Below are 25,735 nucleotides of genomic sequence, written 5' to 3'. Positions count from 1 at the left end.
TGAGAAGGCCAGAGAGGCACCAGACTCAACTCTGTCTCATTCTCGACCTCGTCGGGCATGCTTTTCCGCTGCCGCTTTCCGACATGCGATGATATCTGAGATAAAAAGCCAGCAGAAGGCAGACGCAAGACACACCGAACTCAACGCGGAGTCCGTTTCTCGCTGAAGAAGGCAGAAACGAAAACTCTTTTTCGAGAATCCGAAGTCCTTTCTCCAAGAGACAAGGAATTCGACAAACAGAACTAAGGGAGAGCGAGCAAGAGTGGCGTAGTGGCGTAGCTGCAGATTGAGGCTCTCGCGAGGTAATTCAGGCGAGACGGCACTGCCTATGCTGAAGAGTTTCTTCTCAATTCGGTAGCCCAGGACCCCCAACATCGGAGGGTGACTTCCCCAGTCTCTTTTCTCTCCTCTCCGTTCTCCTCTTGGTTCTTCGCCTTCTTCGAAAGTGGAGACATCAGGCGGCGCTTGACACACAGACAGGCAACGCGAGAAAGAGCGACTGCCGGACGACCGGAAAGCGGAAGGATTTCCAAGGTGACAGGTCCAGAAAATACGCCATACAGTGCATCGAATTCCTATCTGAGACGGACTCCAGTGTCTTTCGTTCCTCACACCGAGTGAGAAGAAGTCTTTGCTCTTGCCAGAAAGGTCTTCTCTTATTCTCCTCTCGGAAGTCGGTGTCTGCAGAGCCTACAGAGACACCTAGGTCTTTCACCTTCCCGTTCCTTTCCTTTGGTATTCTGATCTCTTTCGCTTTTCTCTTTACCTCGATTGCATCCACGCTCCTGCCTGAGACTCCTAGTAGGTTTCATGTGAAGCCTGCATGCGCATGTGCATGTGTGTGTGTGTGTCTGTCGCCGTTTCACTTCGTGGCGCTTACCCCACCTTTTCTCTGTCTCTGTCTCGTTTGCTTCGCAGGTCTTCGTCTTCCGACGGCCGAAGTAGACGACGAGAGAGAAAGGTTTCCTTCTCGAGTTTTCGCCTTTCTGCTCCAGAGCCTTCCTCTGCATCCCTGTCTGTCTCCTCGTTTTCAGTTCTCCTCCTCGCTCTTCTCTCACATTCGCCTCTTCTGATTCAGCGTTCTGACCGTTCCTGGCGTCTCCTTCCTTGCCCTCGCTCTTCACCTGTTCCCTTTCGTCGCTCAAAGCGTTCTCCTCTGTTCGCCGTCTCTTTTTTCGCGGTCCGACCTCCACGCTGTCGCTCAAGATGTTGCTTCAGCGCGGAGATCAGTGTTCGTCTCTCCCAGTCGAGGAGAGCGAGGGGCGCCTTTCCTCGAACCTCGCCTCCCACCGTGCACCTGACCTCCCTTTGTCTTTAGCGACTCTTCGGCAGCGGTACACCTCAGCTCAGCAAGGTCACGTTGTCGACTGTCTCTCTCAACTTCCTCCCTCGGCGGCGAATGCCTTTGCTGCCCAACTCGCGAGCTTCGACCCCTGCAGAGTCTCCACCATCTTCCGCCAGGCTCTGCAGCGCCACCAAGAGAAGACGGCAGCCTCGAAAGCGCGCGAGAGCTCGACGGAGAACCTGAGGTCTCTCACCTCTCCCTCGACGTCAACGCCTGGCTCGTGTGAAGCCTCTCTTGCCTCTGGGGTCGAGATCTCTGCGCCGCGGTCCTCAGCGTCTTCTGACGGCCGACGGAATGGGGAGTGTTCGGCTCCATGGCGCTCGAGCCGAGATGGAGAGGGGGGGGATGGAGAGGAGGCCTGCACTTCCCCGAGAGCCGCAGCGAGAGGGCCGACGGATGGCGAGAAGGAGGTCGACTCTGATGAACGAGAAACGAAGTACGCGGAGAGCGTCCGGAGAAACGCGAGAAACGGAACGGCGAGGAACGACAGCTGCGAGGACGGAGAGGAGGAAGCCGCCGGGTTTCACCTGCCGGCCAGGTGCTGTCGCGACACTTGCTTTCCTCCAGATTTGGTCTCGTGGCGCCGACTCGAGGCAGACCCCCAGAGACATGCCAACGGTGACTGTGCGAGAGGAAATGAAGCGAAAGAGCCAGGGGACAACGACGCCGTTAACGCGGAGGAAGGAAGTCTTGCAAAGGGCCTGGAATGTCTCTATTCCCGATTAGAGACGAGCGCCTGTCCTCTTCTTCGTCTGATCGACATGCCGGAGAACGTCCGACATCACTGGTTCTCTCGGGGGTTAGACCTCATTCGTAAGTCGGGACTGACGACTGAGAGGCTCATAGTCTCAACGTCCTCAAGTGCCACACACACACATTTATATATATTCATATCAATACGTATATATATATATATATTTATATGTTTTTGAAGACGTTAGGGTATTCGTTTGCTGTAAGTGTAGATACGAGACTTTCAGGTGTCTTTACGGGAAAGGGATGGTCGCTCGTGTCTCAAGATTTTGTTTCGCGACTCTCTGGTTACTTGCCCATCGCTGAACTTTCAGTTTGTCTCTTTCGTCCGTGTGTCCAGCTTTGTGTCGTTCCTCTCGCTGTTCGTTTCTTCCTTCATCTCAACAAAGAGGGTGTTCTTTCCCTGCCTTTTGTCATTTTCGTTTCTCTCATCTCCGTTTACTCCCGTCTCTCTATCGCACCACGTCTCTCTTCGTGGTCGCTTGTTTCTCTCTTCGTACCTCTGTTCTCACTCGCGTCTGTGTGTTTTCACTTCCTTCCCTCTCGCCTGCCTCAGCTGCTTCGTCCCTCGGTCTCTCCTCGTCTCCCTTCTCTCCTCTCTGCCGCCTCGTCTGTTCTCTGTCGCTCGCCAGTTGCTTCCGCAGGTCTGTTTGCTTCTGCCTTCTGCAGGCGAAGGGCGCGTAGCTGTGCTTGTGCTGGCTGGAGGCGACGGCACGCGCCTCGCGTTTGCAGGCCCCAAGGGGAAGCTTCCCGCGGGACCTCTGTCACGAAAAAGCATTTTCCAGATCTTCGCCGAGCGCCTTTTGCGTCTCTGCGCCTTGGCAGAAGAGACAGCGGAGGGCGTCGAGCCAGGCAGCGCAGCCCCGACTCCCCACAGGGAGACAGCCAATGCGACGGGGGAGGCGGCAGGAGAGGACGCAGCGAGTGCGAGGAGCCGAAAAGCGATAAAGCGAACCGGAGACAGCACAGTACGATCCGGAAGACGTTCCCGAGTCGCCATTCCACTGTTGATCATGACAAGCGAACGAAACGACGCGGAGACACAGGCGTTCTTTGCAGAACACGAGTACTTTGGTCTCGACCCCTCGACGGTCTCCTTCTTCCGTCAGCCGTCCCTGCCGACTTTCTCACCGGACGGACGCATGCTGTTACAGGCCCCAGGGCGCATGCAGACCGCGCCGAACGGCAACGGCGGCGTCTTCAGCGCCCTGGAGACTTCGGGACTTCTGCGGCAGTTGGAGGCCAAAGGCGTTGTCGGGATCCAAGTGTGCAGCGTGGACAACCTGCTTGCGAAGGTAGCAGACCCCCTTTTCTTCGGACTTTGTGTGGACGCCAAGGTGCCCGTTGGCAACAAAGTTCTCGCTCGAAGAGACCCGTACGAGAAGGTCGGGGCCATGTGCCAAGTCATCGCAGAGCGTTCAACAGGAACGGCTACGAAGACTGGACGCGGAGGCGAAGCAGGCGAAGCGCGAGGCGAGAGAAATGGAGAGGAGAGCAGGGAAGCCCGCAGGGGAGACGGAGAAGCGCGGAAACCGCAGAGAGGCAGAAAGCTTCTGCCAGCAGTCATCGAATATTCGGAGCTTCCAGACGAGGTGCGTCTCGCGCGCTCGGAGTCGGCGAACCTGTCTTCGTCTGGCCGAGAAGGAGGAGACACCTCGCGAGGCGAGGTCGGAGACAGAAGCGCGAAGAACTCGGAGAAGGCCGCGGACCTTCTGTTTGCCTGGGGGAATGCCTGTCTCCACTACTTTGATCTCGAATTCATCAAGGCGGTGCTGAGGAACTCGAAAGCACTGGACGCCTCGTACCACTTGGCCTTGAAGAATGTGAACGCCTTTCTCCCCCCAGTGGCTGTCGAGGGAGACATCCGTGTGGAGAAGACAAACGGCCGGCAAGGCGAGGCAGGTGGACCCGTGACAAGCGAGTGGATCCCAGTCAAACAAGGCTGGAAGCTGGAGCTCTTCATATTCGACGTCTTCGCCATGGCCTCGCGCGTTCTGGTGAGCCAGACGAGGGAGAGGGTCGGATCCGCCTGCGAGAGAAGCAGGAGAAGGAGGGGAAGTATACGAGGGGAGAGAAGAAGGCAGGGGCGACAACAGCGGAGAAGGAGGGAGAGACAGGAAAAACAAACACGAAGACGGGAAGAAGAAGAAGAAGGCAAGAGAAGGAAAGTGAACGATGCAGATAAAGAACAGCAACGCGTATTCGAAACTCGTGACTACGGGCTTCATGTGACAACACAGACATATGTGTGAATCCGGCAATGCATATCTATTGCGAGACAGACACAACGTTACTTCTGTACCTGTGTGTCTACCTACGTACCAATCTAAATGTTTCCGGGGGCCATCTCTTGTTGCCCACAAGGAGCGCGTCCGTCTATGTGTACAGACAGGTGAATTAGGAGAGCATGTCTTCGATAAGATGAAAGTACGGGGCATGTCTGTTCGATCGGCAGAGCCTTGTGGCTCCAAAAGCGAGTTCAACATGTCCGAGGTTGCATCTCGTCTTAGCAATATTCAGTGGTGGAGCGCTCCCTTCATGAGCTGCTCTCGATTTCCCCCTCCCTCTTCGGCAGTTCCGCACAGCGGCAGTGGAGACTGCAGATAAGGTGGAAGAGTCTCAGTCGTCTCGTATTTGCCTTTTCGCTTCTGTGTGCAGTGTGTGGAGGTTTCTCGAGCTGAGGAGTTTAGCCCCATCAAAAACGCGAGTCCGATTCCGGATCCTCGTCGCTTGTCCGAGATCTCAGAAGACACACTCTTCAGCGCCCAGAGAGATATGTCTCGGCTGCATTGTTCATGGCTGAGAAGAGCGGGTGTATCCATCGGCGACAGCGAAGGAACGGCGAAAAAAAGGCTGCAAGTGACGCAGACGAAGAACGTGGAGAACGGTGAAGGTCGAACACACGGAAGCATCGATGCGAATGACGAGGGACAAGAAACCGAAGACGAGGACAGGGACTTCTCAGAATGTTTTTGCGAAATTTCGTCGTGTGTCTCGTACGGTGGTGAAGGGCTCGAAGCGCTGGTTGCTCGTGGTCGCGTCCCTTCGTCTGTCACGCTTCCTTTTGCGTTGGAAAACTGACTCGTGTGAGGTTTCACCCTTTCAGCGGAGCTGGAGAATGCAAACAGTCACTTGAAGTTTCCGGGAACGATGGCGCATCCCGTGGGTCGTTTGTCAGACGGAAACATACGGGGTTTCAGCATGTGCGAACAAAGGTGAATACGTTGTGCCTTTGATCTGAGAAACAGACGGGCATCTGTCATCCTTCACTCGGAGGAGCAAGAAAAGATGACCCACACAGACAGCCTCGATCGCAAGGCCTTCTTTAGTGGCTGTGTTCTATTTCCAAGCTGCCAGTTTCAACTCGGTTTTCCCGTGTTTTTTGATGCCTGCCGGAAAGCAGCAGACCGGCGAGGACCCGCTCAGGGGTTTTGAATCGACGGCGTCAGTTCAACCTTGCAAAAACAGTTTTCCTCCGAAAAAATCTCTTTTTTTCTCTTGGGTCTGACACCTGTGCTCTCGCGGGCGTCGCACCCTGTCCTGGAGAGAAAGAAAGCTTTAGATACCTCGTTCACCAGTTCAACACACATTCGATAGTCCTCCTGGCAGATCCAGTTTCAGATCTCATTGGGCACTGTAGGCAACAATGGCACTGATCATACTAGCACCTGAATATTCGTTTTTCGCTCGCTGATTATGCGAGTTTACGCTCATCGATGCACCGTCCGGGACTACCTGGCGCTTAAGACCGACTCCGTCTTCCAGCTTGGTTCTGAGTACCAGGGACAGGGCCAGCTGCAGCTAAAGGTATGCTCTAGAGACTCAGATTCTGTTGGAACCGGTTGAAGTTTTAGAAAGGGCACAAACCGCCTGGAGGCCACTTGGCGTTTCGAACTTCGTGTACAGCAAACGTGGAAAAAGACTCTTTCAGCAGACCTTCTTTGACACCTCTGTTGAAGTAGCCATTTCCTCAGAGTGGAGAATCAGAAACCAACCGGTTGCCGGTAAACTCTGGTTCGCAGTGTGGCACCTCCGTAGTCAGCGTTGGACGCAATCCCTTTTCACGCCGCAGAATACGCTGGAAACTACACTTCAGGCACGCGATGAAGAGGCACTACAAAATGGTTGAGTAACAGTGACAGCGGAAGTGAAAACGTCTCGAAATCCCGCGCGGCGCCGATCGAGAACAGTCTGTATCCTTCTCGGAAGAAACGAAGGGGAGCGGCGCAATTCGGACCGCGTGGGCTTTTTGCTTTCGGCTCATGCGCAAAAATGTCGCTAATACGTACTTCGAGCGAGGCACGTCCCTCTAACTCATTTGACCTATGCTATAAGAAAGCAAGACTGGTAGTCAAATCGCACTCTCTGGCGGTGGAGGATCTGTACCAAACTGATTTCACGCCCCTCTCTGGATGTATATGTATATATATATATATATATATATATAATGCGTGCTGTATACACTTGTATAGACCGGAAAGACGACTTGACTTGGAGTGTCATGAGGGTCCAGACCGTCACTGTTGGTCGCGAGACGTCCCGACTGAAGTAGGCTCAGAGCTGACTTTCCCCATTCGCAAATAGCGATCCATCTAGCATCTGAGTAAAAAGAATGTTCCCTCACTGGTAATAAGTGTGAGAGCAGGAATCCGGATTTTTTGCCAAGACCATAATCGTTGTGTCGCATGATATTGGAAACAAACTTCAGGGGGAAAGTTAGTCTGTTTCACATATGATTACTCCCAGCACGATTGCGTCGATCATACCGGCATCCGAGCAGTTTTCCCTCGCTGTAAATATGAGTGATACCGCCATTCCTTATATTCCGCCAGGAACAAAAACCATTGTGGATTAACCTCCATACCGTAGGATCCCTCTGCGTGGTAAAAGGAGGTACGTGGATTTGAGAACGAATCCCTCGGGGGGGGGGTCGCCTGTCTGAGAGGTACTGGTCAGCGACAACGTGGAAACCTCGAACGTCGCATCCGAAACAACTCCAATATTTTGTTTTCTCGTCTCGAGTTGTCAAGGGGCGAGCTTTGCCGCGAACGCACGTTGCATGCAAATATATATATATATATATATATGCGTGCTTATACGTTTAGAAATGCTTGGTACGTCCACCTATATATATATATATATATATATATATGGACAGATAGATGCATATACATTTGAAATGATCTGCAGTTGTGACTGACATCGAAGCATGAATCAAGGGAGACAAAGAGCAGGACGACACTTTGAATACTCCTGTGGACCCGGCTAGAGCGGCTTTTGTCCTCGAAGACCACAGGGTAGCCTCTGTAATTCGTCTCTCGTTTGCGCTCGTTTCCCAGCTCTCTCTTTCCTCTTATATTTGACCCACAAAGACCGTACCGCAAACGAAGCCTCCACCACACAGGAACCCAGACGAGTACTCTTCCAATGCGATTCAACCGTCCAAGCCTAGCAAGCCTGTGCAGGCTGCATGCGGCTGTGTGGCAGTTCGCATGCATGCGAACGGCGTCTTTGAAAGCTCTCCGCGTAACGCATTTATCAGACAAAACAGATGAGTTCCTCGTTACGCTCCACTCAGAGGCCCTCGCCTCGTCTTGCTGCCTTTCACCATGTACCTCATGGCGTACTTCGTTTCAGACCCAAGCGTTCCGTAGGGCACTAGGCGATAGCAGACTGCGTTATGTCTTTAGTTCTGTCGCCGGCGTTCTTCGCAAAAAGCCAAGCTGGTCCTTTTTGAAGCTTTCCCCCCCAAAATCGTGACGAGTTCATGCCAGTGGGCTAGGGGGATTTGACAGGAGAGCTCGAGGCCTCGCGCATCCGTCGAGCGACGGCTGTAGTGGAGCTGCCAGAAGTGTAAGAGACACCAAAAGTTGTGAACTGGAAGGCTCATGCCCCGCCGCTGCTTCTTGCCGCGCGTAAGGCCTCCCGCGCTTTTCTCATGTTGCCTCAGAAGATGCGCTGCACAATGAAGAAGGTCCCCACCTACAGCGAATCGCTGCATCGAAAGGTCTCGGTGGTGTTTCGGGAGATCTGGTTGTTCCCTTTTTTCGAGTTGTGTCGGTGCTCTTCCTCCTCGCTTCTCGCTCCGTCTGGAATACGCACCGCTTTCTGGGGGTGCGCCTAGGGCAGAAGCAGCGCCTCTTAAGTTGCCAGGCTGGCGCCGCGCTTCGCGCCTTTCTCCCGCCTTCTCTCTGCTCGCGACCCTCGCCCCTTTGGCCCGCTCCAGAGCCGCCTGGAAACAGCTGCGACAGCGAGCATGCGCTGCAGCGGTGAGCGTCGGGACGTTGCCGGCATCTCGACAGATGCGGAACAGAACAGCAGACGAAGCTGACGAAGAGGAAGAAGACGTCCAAGAAGCTGGCGGTGACGGCCAGTCTCCGCGGGCCTGCCGGGCGAGAACAGGGCAGTCTCCATCCTGAAAAGAAAGACGAGGAGAGGGTCTGAAGGGTGAGGCAGGCGAGGTGCAAATGCTAAGCAGAGAGTGAGAAAGGATGATGGACAGGCCGAGAGGCCGAAGCGAGCGAGCAGACGATACAGACACAGACGGAGGGTGACGGCGAAAGAAGGGGAGAAGAACAGAGAAAGAGAACGTGTGAGAGAAAAAATGGTGCTGACCCCGAACGCAATGATAGTTCTGTTGTCCAAGGTCCCCCCAACGAAAAAGAATTTTACAGAAGCTAAGAATGCCCTTTCAGAAAATGGATCCAGGAATCCAGCAGTACCTCTTCTGCCGCTAAATCCCTTCGCACGGTCTCCAGCGTCTCCTCGAGCTCTCCGTCGAGCAACGCGAGCAACAGCAGAAGAAGGCAGCTGTTCACGCAACAGACCGTGTCGGGCGCGACAGTGTCGAACGGGACCACTGCGAGAGTAACAAAGGAAAGGCAAAGCGGATCAGACGCAGATGCAGAGCAACTTGTGCCCAAAAAACGAACAAGAAAAACTTCCACCGAGAAACGCGACGCCAGCGCAAAACAGTGGCCTGTGGAAGGACGTGGAAACATCTGCACGAGCCTCCGCAGAGCCTGCAACCCAGACCCACAACACAAGCGACAAGCGACAAGCGAGAAACACCAAGAGGAGACTGAGGATCAACCGAAAGAGCGACAGAGAGGTGACGCCCCGAGAACGAAGGTTGGAGGGTGCAGAAATCCAGGGGAGAAAGCAGACACCGGTGCGAAAGACGGTTTAGGCTTTACTGGCGCAGACGGACACAGAGCGAAGCGATCTGCAACAAGGGAAGAAGGAACGCCACAGATTCGAACCAACCAAAGACCCTGAGCGGCCGCCCTGCGAATGGAACGCGTTCTTCGCGAGGGAGGAAAGAAACATCGAGAGATCTTCAGGTCTTTGGACAACCAGCTTACCACACATGAGTTTCTTGATCAACGCCGTGCGTTGGAGTCTGGCAAAGAGGAAGAGGGGCCGCTGGGCCTCCGCTTCGCTTCCGACCTCGGGGACGACGTCTTCGATGTCTACAGCGTATTTTGTTCGGAACACTGCATGCAGTTCACTACACTTTTTCAGGGCGCTGTCGGCCATGGCAGCCGAGACTTCCACTCGCAGATTTGTTCGCGCCTCGCGCAGCGGCGCGTGCTCCCAGTATTCTCCCTTTGCAGCGGCTTCTGCGAGGTCGACAGACGCCGGAAAAGGCGAACAAGCATCTCGCAGGAAGACTCCCAAAGAGGCCGAAGAGGCCTGCGAGCGAAGCGCTTCCTCCTGCTCCGTCGAACGGTCTTCTTCTGCGTAGTTCGCTCGCCGCGACTCTCCCGGCGATTCACACGGCCCATGCAGCTTCTCTGGCCCTTTTCTCAGCGCGTCGAAGTCTCCCCTCGCTCCTTCGCATTCCCGCGCAGGGATGGTATCCACGGTTTCCCCCTGGACTTCCGTAGCCCCTCCGTTCTCCGCCTTTTCCCCGTCTGGCTGTGGATCCGCCCCCCGCTGCTGTCTCGAGCTCCGCCGCTTCTCCGTCTTGGACCGCGCCAGCAGTGAGCGCAGGGAAGGACCCTCGATGAAGGGCAGCGAGAGGCCCGAAGGCGCCGCATGCCAACCGCGAACGCAGCAGTCACTGAACTGGTGAGGCATGCCGAATCGATCGCAGGTCAAAAGGGGACTGTCCCCCTGTCTCCTTTTTGTTTTCGAGCAGTGGCCCTTCCTCCTCTCTGACACGGCTTCGCCGCCCCCGCCCCCGCCCCCTCGGCTAGCCAGAGAGCGAGCGGTTGCGGCAACGGCATTCTGAGCGCCTCGGAGTGCTCGGGGCGAGGCGGCGCCGCTCTCCTTTCCAGCGGGATCCTCTGATGCATGCAGAGCGTACGGGTTGTTCGCATTTCTCTCGAAAATGTGGACGGCTCGCCAGAGAGGCATCAACTCCTTCTTCAGCAGCCCCAGCGCTTCGTCCACTTCCGCCTGAGACAAGGACCTAACAGGAGAAGACGCCGAGTTGTCTCCAGCTCGCGAGGCCCTCGTACGCTCCGACTGCGACTCCGCATGCAGCCCAAAAATGTCTCTTTGCGCCATCGGGGTGTGCCCCATGTCGTCGTCAGGCCCGGCAGCGAGCGCCGCGGCTGCAGCTGCAGCTGCGGCTAAAGAAGGGCCCCGACTATAAGGCGAGGCCCCGAAGGCATTAGGGGCGTATCGTGTCCGGAGAATGGAAGGCCGCGGCGGGAACGCGAGTGGGGCCGCATGCGTGAGAGAAGGGAGACCGACAGAGTCATTCAACGCGGCCTCGAGCGCCTGCATCTGAATGTTTTGACGCGCCGAAGGAGACACAGAGAAAGGCCGGCCGTCTCCGGCGAAGCCCCCTGGAGGCGGGAGCACGGGCGGCGGAAGGGACAGGCGCAGGTCAGTCCTCACGGCGGTGCTTGCGTCGCCCCACCGCTGAGGCAAGACCTTCATCACCCTGAGGAGACGCGCCGGGAGCATCACCAGGGCCGCTTCTCGAGGACCCACCAGGCCCGGGCCGGCGCCTCGCCTGCAGTGCGGCAGCGCTGAAGCGGCGAGGACAGACGGAGCATCTCGGAGGGTCCGTCGCGCAGTCTCGACAATCTGGCGATGCAGGTACTGCACTTGCCGACAGAAGTCGATGGTGAGAAAGAGCGAGCGCAGGAGAACGTTGCTGTCGACGAGGCTTCCCACGAGGACATTGAGGAACAGCGCCAGGGTTTGGGGCCTTGCAGCCAAGTAGGCGTTCAGCATGTGAAGAACGTGTGGATTGAATTTGATGAGTTCGCCGAGAAGATCACAGCACGACTGGAGGATCCCTCGGTGGACAGAGGACGGATCGAGTGGCGACAGAGATGCGTCCACAGAGTCGGCGTCATCGGAGAAATCTGTGTTGTTCAGGTCAGCGTTTCGGCCGGAACTCGACGGGGTGGCGTTCGCCTCCTCGCCCTCGACCAGGGACTCACTGTCGCGCTCCTCGTCGTCGCTCTTTGACAGAGAGTTGCTCGAGCCTGGCCGCTTCGCTCTCCGCTTCGCTCTCCGCTTCGCCGAGATCTTCTGCATGCGTTTCCGATCCTGTCGCCTTTGCTCGCGGACCTGTTCGCCTGCGATCCGTACGATGTCTCTGAGGAGCACATGGAGAAGGCCTCGCTCCGCGGCGAAGATCTTCAGCAGCGGGTCTCCGCCCCGAATGCAGGCTTCGATGGAAGAAGCCAGCCAGAACTTGTAGACAGATGCACACGATTCGCTCGCGTACACCGCAATCAGCTTCGTGAGCAAACCGCAGGTGCCCTTGAAGACGTACCGCGTCATCACGCGCGCATGCTGCTCGTCCGACTGGTGCACACTCCCGGGTCCGACACCCGCTGTTCCGGACCCTCCACCATCGCTTGGAGGCTCCCCAGTGCATGCGTCTTCTCGCGGAGACACAGGCGGCGAAGAGCCACGGGACGAAGAACGAAACGATCCTGAAGACGGCGAAGATGGCGAGGACGAAGCAGAAGACGAGTGAGACACAGGGCGAGACGCAGCGCGTGAGGGACTTCTGCCGGCGTCCGGCTTTGCAGGAGACGAGGCATCAGACGTCAAGCCTGCAGGAGAGGTGCTCGAGTCAAGAGCGAGAGGCATCGGCTTCCCGCCTCCCGCAGAGGCTTCGCTGTCGCTCTCGGGGGCGTCGTCCTGGGAGGCGTCGAGGGCGCTCGGACTCCGACGTTTCTCAGGCGTCTCTTGCTTCTCTGCCCGCAGATTTTTCCGGGCCTCGCGTTCTTGAGCTAAATGCGAGACACACATCATCGGGTGCGGGTGAACCACCGCGGTGCGGCGCCTCACCACCCGTACGCAGCACGGCGGCCGGCCCTCTCGCGATTTGTCGACTCGCCGAATGCGACGCAGAGAATGCATCACCATGTTCTTCTCGTGGAAAGTCAGCAGCTGCCTGCACCGCGGACGCGAGGCAAAGAAAAGGAAAACGTACCGTGAAACGCATTTGCGAAAGTCACGAACGACGGCCGGGCGAGCAGACGATGAACCGGAAGGTTTACGTTTCGAGAAAAGGATCAGAGAAAACCAGAAAGGTAAGACAAGCGCTCAAGCCCTCCCTGCACACTTCCAAGTCGTCTAAAATGAAAGAGAGCTACATCCAGAACAGTGGTTGAGCATACCTAGATACATGATGCATCTACATCTACATACATACATACATACATATGTATATATATATATATATATATATAGATATAAGTAGATGCATTTGTGTAGAATGACAAGAGTATGCATGCACGCATGCAGATGATAACTGGTTTGAAGTGTCAGTTTCCTCCCTGGTTCCCTGTCTCTCTCTGCCGGGATTCCAGCTCGTTTTCCACCAGTGTAGGCTTCCATCGTCCTCTCTCGGCCTCGCGTCTTGGCATGTACAATACGCCTTTCGCACTGGAAGATACATGCAAAGATCCAAAGGCCGTTGAACACAAGATCGCCTTCTTACCGCTTCGTGACGCTGGCCACGGTTCCAGACTCGAAGTCACAGACATCGTGAATGACGCGAAGGAACTCGACAGTCAGTCCGCAAAGCGAGGACTCGCACGCGAGTTTGAGAGGGTCCGTTTCATGGATGTCTTCTCCCGGGCTTCTCTCCCTTTGGTCCTCCTCTTGCCGCAGGCTCTCGCCGCGTCCTTCTCCACCTTTTCTGTGGCGCCTCCTTCTCGCCTCTCCACCGCGGCGAGAGTCCCTGTCTCCGTCTCTCTCTGACTCGCACTCCCCTCCAGTGCCCTTTCCGTGAGTCTTCTTTCTTTCTCTCCGAGCACGGACAGGGGCAAACCAGACGAGGGTGTCAAAGAGCTGGGAGAGCAGGGGCAGGAAGCCGAGCTGGTTGAGGCGTTGCTGGACCTCGTTTCGGAAGCGACCCGCGAGGAGGCCGCAGATGACAAAGAACTGCTCAGGCTGGTGCTGACAGAGCCCGGCGATCCTCAAGACATAGGTCCGATTCGGCGACGCAAAATGTTGCACAAGGCCGTTGAGAAGCACATGCAGCCACTCATTGTTGCTCCGCGCGGCCGCCTGGGCGAGAGCTGAGAGCGCCGTCGCCAGCATAAAGTCGACACTCATCGTCCCTGTCGCTCCAGTCCCGATCTGACCCCCACCGAGAGCTGCCAGTGCGTTCGCGCCTCCTTCTCCGACAAACGTTGGGACGAAGCTGATGATGTTGCTCGCAGCTTCCGGCAGGGCGCTAAACACCACAGACGAGCCTGCAGCCTGTGAGGTCGGAGCGCCGGGGCCTCTCGCCGCAGAGCTGGAAGACGAAGAGGCAGCGACAGATGCGCCCGAGGAAGGATTTGGAGGCTGTGAGGGGGTCGGCGACGGTCGGTGAGAAGGCGCAGGAGTACAGCGTCGTTGGGCCTCTCGAGGGACATCGCAGGAAGCCGAAGAGCGACGCGGAGGTGCTGCGGCCTCCCGCGCGTTGCCCGACGAAGCCGCGAAGGGCGGAAGACGAGAGGAAGACGAAGAAGATCTAGCAACAGTAGACGACGACGGGAACAGCTGTTCTATCGACGTCGAGAGAATCGGTTCTATGGAGTCTACATTTGAGAGCGGAGACTCGCAGCCGCGCTCGGCGACTCGGTTGGGAGTCGAAAAAGAAGGTGTCATAGCAGTGTCGATGTCATGCACACAGTTGATGTCTCCTCCTTCCCCTTCTTTCCGTTTCCGGTCTCGGAATTCTTCGCCTGCTGTCTCGGCCCTCCTCAGCTCTTGCTTCATGCGCGTAAGCGCAACAGATCTGTCACCACTCCCCGCGCTCGCTGGCTTCCCTGTGTTGTCTCTGTCTGCCCTTTCCACTGGGATGTCATCTGCTGCGGTCCCTCCCCAAATGCTTCTGTCTTCGTCGCCTCCGTATTCTCTCTTGTGGATGCTCGGAGGCACAGTCGTTCCTTCGTCTCCCTCCTGGCGGCCATCCCTCTGGAGCTGGGCTTCTCCCCGCAGCTTCTCTTCAGCACATTTACCGCTTCCCGACTGTCTGTCTTTGTCGTGTCTCCGCCGTTTGCCGTGCGTCCCCTCTGCTTCTCTCTTCTGCCCAGCGCTGCCAGGCCCAAGCTTCCCGCCTTCTTTTCTTGTCTGTCCCTGTTCCTTCTTGCCCCTTCGCCTCGCGACCGCGTGTGGGTTGTGAGTGTCTCCTGGAGCCCTGGAGACCGGGCGTCTTCGGTGGGGCGCTTTGAAGAAGTTGAGGGCGTTCGAGGAGCTCGAAGGAGTGAATCCACCGTTGCCGCCGCTTTTTCTCCTTCTAGCGGCGGCTCGCTTGCGGCGGCGCGCAGTCAGGGAGGAGAAGAGTTCAAAGTCCGAAGGCAAGGCCTTCCTCTCGAGCCGAAGCAGCTTGATGGTTTCGTCCGCCTCGTCTTCTGTCGATGTTGACATGAAACTGCTGTCCGAGCTTGAACTCCACGTGCTCGTCAGAGACGCAGCCGAGCTCCACGACAGAGACAGGGCCCGCTCGCGCGAACTGTCTCCGCTTCGGGACCTCGAGGAATCGCTTTTTGTGCTCCCCCCTGAGGACAAACGCCGCGCCTCTTTCCTTCCAGGGAAACGTGCAGAGGGATTCTCGTCGCGGCCGTCGCCTTCGCTGTGCTCCCCTCCAGAAGAATCCGAGCTTCCTCTCGCTACGAAAGCAGCCACCCGCTCTGCCTCGAAAGCACCCCGATGACCCTGCGAAGGCTCCTGGAGCGCCCACCCGGAGGCGTGAGGCAGGGCCTGAGACGGTTGCGTCGTTCCGTTGTTTTCGTCCAGCGCTGTACCTTCTCGGCTTCGAGCTCGCCTCGCATCGTCCCCGCCTGATGACGAGACCGGCTGCAACAAGGGTGTGTTTGTGCCTGTTTGGCGTCTCCGATTGAGCGAGTTTCCTGCCTCTCTCTGAACTTGTGCTCGCTTCACCTCTTCTGTCTCCTCCATTCGTTTTCGCCGCTCAAGCCGAAGAATGTATCGGCGCATCCGTACGCGCTCTCGCTCGGTCAAGCCACTCTCCGGAGTCGTTCGGGCCTTGCCTTCCCTGTCGCCGTGTGCGCGCGGCTGCCTGCTCCCGTCCCGATTCATCCGTCGGTCTCCCGTTCGGCCCACAAGGCCGTCAGCGTGCCCCCTTTGCGCGTCTGTCGTTCCTCGCCGAGTCCGCCATTTGCCTCGCACTTCGGGCCTGCACTCCGCTTTCTGGGCCCCAGCAGGCGCCGTTGAAGTGAGGGAAGAAGCCACTGAGGCTCCAGGAAGCGCCTCCGATAACGAAGACGAATCGTTGTCTTGGAGATTCTCGGCACTGAAGGTCGTGAACGATCCCCGCTCGAGAGACGGCGGAGAATGATGGAGGTAGGAAGAAGACGAGATCGATGACGAAGGACGCAACGAGCCGGAAGACAAAGACCCGCTGGAACAAACGTTTCTCTCTTCCTCACGAGTTCGTCTCTGGCCCGGAGGCACCGATCCCTGCCCTTGACCTTCGTCCCCGCTGACACCGTCAGACGCGTCCCCGGAGCCCGCACAGGGCGGCGACGAAGAAGCGAAAGGCGACAGTGAATAGGCAGACGCCCAAGACGGTGAAGCCTGCGACGTCGGTCCCTCCCCTATTAGGTCGACTGCCAGTGTCTTCTCTGTCTCCCCTAAGGCGGCCTGGAGTCTTTGCCGACCTCTCTCGCCTCTGCCTCCACTGTCTCGCCCCATTCCGGCCGAGTCCCCGTCAGGGGGCCTTCCCCGAAAGAGCGGCGCAGCTTTTCCGAAGGCCCCAGGCGTGCGACTGTGAAATCCGTCGTCGTCTCTCTTTGCGCGTTCCAGATCTCCCCCGGCGTCAACTCTTGCCTCCTCTACAGCTGCGTTAAAGGCAGCTGAAAAAATACGCGACTCTGGGCATTCGGCGCGACCAGGGCACCGACCAGCATCCGCTGCAGTTTCACGGCTGTCGCCCGTTTCCTGTGTTTCACCGGGCCCCGAGATGGAGAAGAAAGAAGAAGAAAGACGCCTCAGGATGCGGGAGAAAACGTTGCCGTCTTCAGGTGCGGTTGCCTCCGTGTCGTCTCCAACTCGCTTTTCCGTCTCCTCCGAATGAGGTTCACGAGTGGAAGATGAGGTGCCTCTTCTCTCATATCTTCCCCCAGAACGGCGTTGGCGCTGGCCGCAATATCGCATGCAGCCCCCCGACTCTCCAGGCCCTGCTTCGCGCTCGTCAGAACGCTGTGGAGACGCAGGCGACGTCCGCGAGCGATGGAAGGAGACAGGGCTCTGCGGCGCGCTGCCTGCCCTCTCGGCGTCTCTCACGTGGGCGCTCAAAGGCGGCATTCCTCTCGGCCTCACAAACCAAGAACGCCGCGGCCGACGGCGTCGACGCTGAGGTGGAGAGGATGAAGAGGATGACGAAGACGAGGACAAGGGTGCAGATGAAGAAGAGGAAGAAGAAGCGGACGACGAAGAGCTCGACGGGCGGGGGTGGGCGTCTGTGGCATGTGTGCCTTGCACAGAGCCCTGGCGTTTCATACGAAGGCCGGTCTCTGCATCGGCACCCGTCGACACTGGTGCCGCTTCCCTTGCAGGTTGTGTCAAGCGCTCGGCTGCTTGAGTTGAGTCTAAAACTGAGGTTTCACTCTCTGCGGATGCTTTACAAGACTGGCTTCTCTTTTCCAGCCGTCGCCTCTCGCGGCGGCGTTCCCGAGCGGCTCGCTCCTCGCGCTTCACAGCTCTACGCTGGCTTCGATAGCCCTCGAAGGCCTGATCGAAGACGCGCTGCAGCTGCTCCAGATCTCGCTGATTCCCCTGGTGGGCACCGCCTTCGCCTCCGGCTTGCAGCGAAAAGGAGAGATCCTCCAAGTCTTCTGTCGTCCACAAGGTGGTGCTCAGGCCGTCGCCCACCCCTGCCAGATCGCTGAGACTTCCAGCGCCAGCAGCCGCGACTCCAGAGAAATCAAGAGCCAGTCCGTCCGCAGGAAACAGACCCGCAGCTAAATCCGAGGGAGTCCCCCCCGCCCCAGACGAGGCCATCCACCCTACCTCCGGAACGAAGGTCCACCGATTCGCACTGGTGCCGCCAGGCGTGAGGGCCTCTGTCGAGTTCCCAGCTGCGCCGTCAACCGCGGAGCGGCGAGCGCCGGCGGGAGGAGGTTGAGTGCCTGAGGCGTTTGCCTGCGGAGAGAAAGAAGCAAAAACTCGCGCATGCATGCAAAGGCGAAGGGTTGCGCACGAAGATCGAGGAAAAGATAACACTGCAACAACACACGCACTAGATATATATATATATATATATATATATATATCTATATATATATAGATAGATAGATAGATATAGATATAGATAGATAGATACATAAAGAGAGAATGTGAAAGCTCTTCTGATTTCCAAAGGCGGAGTTACACATCCGATTAGCTTTTTCCCCTGATGTCTGTAGTAAGATACTTTTCAAACGGATCCGCTGTAAAACGTTTGAACGTAGTGCGCAGCAGACAAGCCTGCGACACTCGACATGGTGGCCTGAGTGAAAAGCGGTGTTTCTGACTGCAGAGGCTTAACCAGACTCCTTTCCCGGTGCGTTCACACCTATACGGCAGCGGAACCAGAGACACGAGAACGTCCAAAGACTCTTGACGGTTACATTTCGTCGTGGGGAACTTGGGCTCTCGCTGTGTGAGCGAAAACGAAATCAGAGGTGTCTGAGAACGCGGGAACGGCCGCCCACTACCCTGAAGCGAGAAGTCTGCGGAGAGGACAATGAAGCCTTACCCCACGCGTTTGTCCTGTGGAGGCAGCCGCGGGCAAGGGAAGCGAACCAGACCGAGATGTCAGAGCGGCGTCTAGGCCCGACTGGGTCTCCGTCCCCATTTGCGAAACTGAAAAGAGCTCTTCACTTCCTGGACCCGGAGTGACCGCAGCTTGGACCATCACCTGGACGACCGTGCGCGAGGCAGAGGCATTGCCCGCGCCTCCCCGCAACGCCGGAACCGAAGCAGGGAACGACGACAAGAGAAAGGACGACTGCGGGGCCTGCCCCACAGAGGCGGCTTGTGCCGAATGCGCAGCTGCCAGCGAGCCGGGGCCGGAGGGAGGCGAAGCCATCGAGGAGGCCTGAGGGAGGGGTGCGGCAGAGGGTTCGGGGACAGACGGAGCAGACGAGTTCGAGCCCCGAGAGAACAGACTCCACAGATAGTCTGCAGCACTGCTTCCTCGGTTCACGGCAGCAGAAGGCGCTCGAGACGCGGGCGAAGCCCCAGAAGACGCCAATCTCGCCGCAGTCTCCTCGCGATCCGTTGCCCCGCGCTCCGTAGCTTCGCGCGTACCCGGGGCCTCCCGGACCGAGGCGCGAGGGCCGGGACCTGCTGGAGAGCCAGTGAGTTCGGCACGAGGGCGAGGCAAAATGAGGACGCACGGCCAGAACATCAAAGGCCCGTCTGAGTCCGACGAATTCGCCGGAAGGTAGACGATAGGATTCCCTGCAGCGGTGACCGGAAGGATCGTCGCCGGGTCCTCCTCAGTCCCTCTGAACTCGCTCGGGAGCCAGACAAATCCTCCCATTTCTGCAAGAACTGTCGCGATCTCCGCTTCTGCCTCTGCAACTGAATTTGGGACAGCCGGGGCCACAGAGAACCGCGCGGGGGGATGAGGCGAGTTCGCCACCGACGGCGAAGCTGGTAAAGAGTCGACGTCCACATTGGAGTCTCGCACTGGCGCTGCAGCGACTCCAGAGAAGGGGAAAGTGATTCCTGGAAAGCGGACAGGTTCACGGATCACCCGAACCGTTCTCGGTCGGTGCGGCGGAGAGGGTACGAAGGTCGGAATCACAGAAAGGCCTTCCTCAGCTGCAGTCCGCACATCTTCAGAGCTCGCGGCAATGAACGTCACGTCAGGATACAGGTCGCCTCCTACGGCCGGAGCCGCGACGGTGTCTCCTCCCACTGCAGGTGTCGCGGCTGGGCCGTCAGCGCCTGGGCCGCCTGGCGAGGCGAGTCCCCAGCCATTCGGATTCTCCGCAGCATCCCCGAGAGCCGCTGAAGAGGCAGGGCCCACCCACCCCTCGGGTGTGAACTCGAACGTGATGGTCGCGCTCACCTGACCCATGCCTGGCCCTTGCGACGCCGCCCCCTCTATGCCTGTCGAGTTTTCAGGCGCATGCGAGACCGGGGCATTGCGTTCTGCTTCGCTGCCTCGATGCTCAGCCCAAGATGCGGACGATGATGAAGCAGAAGCATCTGAAGCGGGCACAAGATCTTCTCGGGAGCTGCGAGTGCCTGTGACGAAGGAGGACAAACGACGCCAGACCGAGGGGCCCGCAGACCCGCCTGGCCCACGGGAGGACACCCCACCTGCAGGCTGCTGTGAGGCTCCGAGTGGAGGACCAGAGTCGCTGCGAGACGGAGAGTCTCCATCGGGCATTCCCTCCTCGAGCAGTGACAGAGACCTCGCCAGCGAACCTACAGACCGGTGAGAGGCCAACGTCCGCGCGCCTTCCCGATTCACTGTGCGTTGATTCTGAGGGGAAAGCACAGGACACCAACATGTGTATCGGTGAAGGCAGAGAACAAAGCATCGCGACGTCTTACATGAAAAGGGTGGCGAACAGGCAGAACAAAAAAGGGAAGTAAACCGGTGCCACTGAGACTGCTACAGAGACAATCGCACAGGGGACAACAAAAACCAGACTTGCATACCTTACACACGCTTTGACTTCTACTAGTTTCATGTACATGTACACATATACACATATACACACATATGTATGTCTAAAAAGGCCGGTGCAAGTATGTATTACGCAACATGTCCGTTTAGAAGCATACGCATGCGCGCTAGTGTGCGTGTAAACACACTTCGACGTGCGTTGTATATACACAACAGCCACAACAGTACCCACACGGAATCCCGCACCATCAGGTCACGTCAGTGAACCTTTTATTTCCTCCCATCACTGGGCGTCTTCCACGAATACCAAGTAAATGTCCATGAAAGTACGACTTGATTTGTGTCCACCACCCGAAACACAAACAACGCTTCTCGACAGCCTGGGAAGAGCCTAAACGCACCTGACTGCGGACGGGCTGCGACGCTGAAGCCACACTCGATGTGACGGCTTGACCGGCCCCTGCGTCGCGCTGGTCGTGAGGCGAAGAACGAACGGCGTGAGCCGCGGAGGACGGAGAGGCAGAAGACGACGAGGAAGAGGAGAGGGAAGAGAGACCTAGAGCCTCCTCGAAGAGAGGAGTTGTCGACTGGCTGAGACGCTGAATGAGCGCGTTGGCCGTTTCAGCGCCCGGCATGTTGCCGCAGGTCAGCCCGCTGAGACAAGCCGGGAGCGGGAGCACCTGGGGACCACATCAGCGAGCAAAGAGAGCAGGAAGGTGAGCGCTCGAAGCGAAAGACACTGGCGTCTTCTTTTTGGCGGTTTGAGGGTAGACAGGAAAGGTCGTCGAAAGCCTCCGCACGTATACGAAACGCAGCGCAAAGATGGCCAAACGAACGGGGCTGCCAGGGAAGGGGGAAAATGGAAAGGAACGCCAAAGAGGGGCATCCAACGATGAAGGCCCGCGACGGTCAAAGGACCGAAAGCGGAGCTCGACTACGATAGAAGGGTGCGTGTGTGCCTCCTTGACTCCACAGTTTGAGCGCAAGTGTCATTTAGCGAGCGCAAAAGCACCATACTAGGGAACTGAAACCAAATGAGGACCGGCGCACCATCAGATCCTAGCCCAGCAACGCTAAGGCGGAGACACTCAAAGACATGCCAGCTCTGATCATTCTCGAGCCCCAACAGGTGACTCGTTGCTTCTCTCACCTGGAGTGCTAGGAGATCGACAAGGCGCTCAAGCAGTTGGGGACAGTCGAGAATCGCCCTTTGATTTCCCACGAGACACACATCGCACGAGGCACTGTGGAAGAGCCCGGTGGCGGACAGAGGGCAGCAGCGAAGGGTCCTCGCCTCGCGTCTTCCTGCGCCTTCATCGAGTTCTCGAAGCAGCTCGCGAGTGCTCTGCGTGTGGACATCGACGTAGAGTTGTCGGTCGAGAGCGAGACACGACGGGCGCTTGAACCGCTGTTCTATCCACGGCCTGTCAGACACTGCGTGCGAAACTGCATGTGCTTGCTGGCGCCTGCCAAGCGGTTCGCTCGTTGCACCTGCGCGCCTCGGCCACCCGCCGTTCCACGCATCGAAGTGGAAACCTGCAGGGTAGGCGCGACGAGACGGTGACGGTCTTCTGCTTCGCTGACTTCTCCCTCGAGTCTCAAGATCGACGCAAGTGTTCCCTAACGTTGCCGGCTCCTCGCCCCCCTCACTGTCGGTCCTGACCTCGATTCCATCCCTCCAGTCAGAAAAGGCAGACGTCGAACGCATTGTCGAACCCCAGTCACACCTGCCTCTTCTGTCGTCGCTGGAGGGCGAAGTGTGGGCGGCGGAAACATGTGAGGCGCCCCCGCTGGCGTCGCGTCCCTGGCTTTGTCGGGAGGCTTCGCACTCGTCGCTGGCACGGCGGTCGACCTCGTCAGGACCTTCTGAAGGTGAAGCGGAAGACGCGCGAAGTCGGTGGGTCTTCCCCCGGAGTCTACGGTCCAAGGCGCGACGCAGAAGCCGGCTTACATTCTCTCGAGACGAGTACACCGATTGAATGTATCTTGGAAAGATATGCGGATACCTCGGCTCCTCTTCCTCCGCTTCCTCGGTAGACGTTTGGCTCTCGTCGTCCGAACCACGCTGCCGCCACAGCCCTTCCTCTCTCCCATGCGCATGAGAAGACGGCGACCTTGACCTACTGCTCCTGTCTCTTCTTCGCCCTGTTTTGACCTGCTTCCCACCCCGCGTCTCCATCTCTTCTTCCGTCTCTTCCTTCAGGAGAAATCGCCGTTTCTCAGCCACCCCTTCGTCTGAGTTGCTGCCGCTGTCTGTCGAGGCTTGCCGGAGCTTCTCGCCAGTCTGGAGTGTCGCCTTTTTCCGTTTCTTCTGCTCGCGGCGACGCCCTCGTTGCGTGTCTGCCTGAGGAATCTGGAGCAGCGACAGTGTGTCTTCACACGCATGCCGGTCGTCTCGTTCAAAGAGCAGGAGACTGAGCAGGCGCGTCATCACAGCCACATGACGCATGCTGAGACGCGACACAAAGTTTGTTTGGAGGACGTTGCCAGATCGAAGGCCGGACGTCGACGAGAAGAACGATTGATGACCCTCTGTGCCGCCCGAGAGGCTGGAGAACACCCTTCTTGAAGCCCCTTCAGAGCCGCGTTCGAGCGAGGTCTGGAGCCGAGAGGCCGCCCTTGAGTGGGCGAGAGCGGCAGCCTCATCCTGAAACCACTGCGGGCACCCCTGTCGAGCGGAAAGCAATCCTTCGCGAGAGGAGACCAATTCTTCGAGAAGCAGCTCCGAGCTGTCGAAGGTAACTGGAGACTCCATGAGCTCGAAGAGAAGACGCATCAGTTCAGGATTCCAGGCGCAAACGGCGGCGAGATGCATATTGTTGATCGCGAGCTCCCTCAGTAGATACATGCACTCGTTCTTGACGTAAATTAGGAGCTCTTTGAGTTCCGCAAAAATGCCCGCGCCTGAAACCCACTCATTCGATTCATCCGACGCCAATGCGCTCTCTCTAACCATCAGAGTGCGGACCAGCAAGGAGCCTCCGCCGTAGCCGAGAAACAGGAGTACATTCTGCTGGGCGGAAGCCGGTGAAACTGTCGGAGCTGGTGCAGTCGACTGAGCGCCAACCGGTGCCGGCTGTCTCGCACCAGCTGCGTTCCCCGCGGCCGCGGCACGATCCGGGGCCCCACCCGAGTTCCCCTCAGAAGCAGAAGCCGGGGTCGCGCTTCCCGCGCTAGTGTTCCCCGAGTTTGCAGCGCCTCCTGTTGGCGACAGCACTCGATTTTGGAACTCGTTTTCCTCGAGTTCTGAGCCGCCAGACGCGGTCGCACTTGCCCACGAAGCGGGGTCCGAAATCGTGAGGTCAGCGACCTTGAAGATCAGCTGCCTTAGGTCCTGCAAGTCCTGTCTCTGCTGCTGCTGTCGCTGTCTCCGCGCCTGCCGCGCCGCGGGGGTAGTCGCTGGAAGCGACCGCGCACGCGCCGGCGTTGGGTAATGGGGCCGGAGAAGGCCCGTGAGCTCGTCCCTTGCGTTGTGGGGACGAGGCTCCCGTCTCCCATCGACGAGAGCCTCGGAGCCCTCAAGACGATCCAGAACCTGTCGCAGTTGCTCGACGACCCCGAGAATATCCGCCGAGGCCGCGATGCCTGTAGAAGGCTCCTCGAGGCCCGCACGCCTCCTCACAGGCTGCTGCTGAAGAAGCACTTGTTGCAGATACTGCTGAGGCCTTCCGGAAGCGGTGCTGGCGACTCGATGAGATCTCTCCGCTTGGACACGGCGCGCGCGTTGCAGGAGAAAAGCGTTCACGGTCTCTGCGTGCGGCTCCTCTCGCTCAGACGCCGGAGAGTCTGGGGCCCGACCCGACGGATGGAACGAGGCCGCTTCATCTCTCGAAAGAGGCGTGGGGGGCGCAGAAGTCGAGCACTTGAAGGCGAGCGAAGAGCTCACGGAAGGCGGATGGCAGCCATTTGAGGTTTCTTCATCTTCTGAGGAAGAGAAGGACGGTTGACGCTGAAAGAACTGCTGTTCCACCTGTGGTCGAAGTCGACGAGGAGGTGGAAGAAGGCGAGACGCAGGAAGGTACATAACTCCGTCAGAGCTCCTAAGGAAGGGAGCAGAGTGAGACGAGTCGTATCCTTCTTGAGGACCTGGAAGACGCGAACTGGTAATCATGCGATTGACGGAAAGTGGCAGAAACCAGGGGAGGACAGAGAGAGGAGCTGTGTTCCTCTTCGTCGCTGGAGAGGCGCCAGCTTCGGTCGAAGCGGATTCACACACTCCCTCGAGACTAACGCCACACAAAGCCATGTCGCTCTCTTTCGCTTCAACGGAAGGACTCGCCTCCCGGTCAGACTCCCCATCTGTGCAACCTTCTCTGTGTGAGGTCGCCTCCGGCACAGCATCGCCCCTCACGCCATCCATTTCTGAATGCGTAAAAAAGAAGCAAATTTCTTCTGAATTTCTATCGATAGGAGAGAGGGTCATTAAAGGGGAGTGCTCGGTCGGTTCCGCCTAGAACCACGACCCTGACGAGAGAATGCCCTGCGCAGGCAGGACAACGACAGAGCGCGGCCAAAGGCACCAGAGGCAGGAACTGACGAGCAAAAGGATTAAGTGATGTTGTTAAGTTAGATTCCAGTCATCTACAAACACCGGAAGCTAATGCAACAAATTATTTGGTTGCGGCAGAACTGCAGCGAAGAGTCCTTCGACACAAGAAGCCACCACGCTGTGCTGGGCAGCACTGGGATTAAAAATAATTGAGTTCAGGTGCTCCATGAATTCCCAGCCAGTTTTGTCACACAAATTCGTTAAGAAGCTTCCACATGAGTTCGCCTCGTTACGGGTGTGTTCTAAGAAAGCACACCGCCTCCTCCCCGAAAACTGGAGGAAGTCTGAAAAACGCAAATCCTTTTGGTCCTGTTTAGGCGGCCTGCTCAAGTCTCGAGGCACAGCCACTTAAACGGGCGACAAAAGACTTACCAACCGAGGAAAAGGCGAGACTCGCGCATAGAGAGGGAACTATATGCTACCCTTCAAGGAGACATGGAGCAGACTGCTTACGTAAGCGGTCTAAGCGGAGACAGACAGCCTGCAGTTCCAGCTAAAAAATCAGCTACCAAAAACGGTGATGGAGCCACGAAGAACGCAAAGGCTTATAATCGTCTTCATAGCTTTGCTGCAGTACTTCTATGGCCACGAGTTGGGTATCTCGTGTGTTTCGAGCAAAAAAGAAAATCCACAGAGAAAATTATTGCCTGTGCAGTGACAAGGAAGATGGTCGAGTGAACAGTTCGCGAGAGGTTAGTCCCTTCCGGGAGTTCCAACAACGCGTGGGAAAATACGGTGGTCCGGCGTCCCCAACGTAGAAAAAAACGGCAGCTCTCATCCGGAAAAAGAGTCACTTACGATGTAGAAGACGAAAAACCTGGAGGGCGACCGGACCAAGAAACAGTGCAAAAGTGGCGCTCGAGCGTCGCCAACAGAATTCAGTGCGCGTTGTATGCTACAGCACCAAAAATCCTCTTCTCTGCACTAGTTCTGGATAACATCGACGACGTATAGTTGCAGTATGTCAGTAAGATGAGACATCACCACTGCTGGAGACTGATGATTTTTGCGTCACAAGAAGCAA

The 25,735-nt window shown here is 57.5% G+C and overlaps 2 protein-coding genes across 2 annotated transcripts; one reads left to right on the top strand and one right to left on the bottom strand.

The window, feature by feature from the left end:
- Nucleotides 1-17: 17 nt before the first annotated feature.
- Nucleotides 18-5,346, top strand: TGME49_264780 (UTP-glucose-1-phosphate uridylyltransferase subfamily protein). Its single transcript, XM_018781379.1, has 4 exons — nt 18-617; nt 919-2,158; nt 2,768-4,095; nt 4,757-5,346. Exons 2-4 carry the CDS (start codon nt 1,207-1,209, stop codon nt 5,177-5,179), a joined length of 2,703 nt encoding a protein of 900 aa, XP_018636322.1. The 5' UTR covers nt 18-617; nt 919-1,206; the 3' UTR covers nt 5,180-5,346.
- A 1,282-nt stretch (nt 5,347-6,628) lies between these two features.
- TGME49_264790 (hypothetical protein) lies at nt 6,629-25,701 on the bottom strand. Its single transcript, XM_002368567.2, has 8 exons — nt 21,313-25,701; nt 20,564-20,842; nt 18,273-20,015; nt 13,020-17,677; nt 9,463-12,470; nt 8,821-8,957; nt 8,201-8,513; nt 6,629-7,940 (listed from the first exon to the last, which is right to left on the bottom strand). The coding sequence occupies exons 1-8, from the start codon at nt 24,583-24,585 to the stop codon at nt 7,864-7,866; spliced, it is 13,488 nt and encodes a 4,495-aa protein (XP_002368608.2). The 5' UTR covers nt 24,586-25,701; the 3' UTR covers nt 6,629-7,863.
- Nucleotides 25,702-25,735: the final 34 nt, after the last annotated feature.

Source organism: Toxoplasma gondii, chromosome IX (assembly GCF_000006565.2).
Source record: "Toxoplasma gondii ME49 chromosome IX, whole genome shotgun sequence".
Taxonomy (NCBI): Eukaryota; Apicomplexa; class Conoidasida; order Eucoccidiorida; family Sarcocystidae; genus Toxoplasma; species Toxoplasma gondii.
This window is presented reverse-complemented; position numbering and strand designations above follow the sequence as displayed.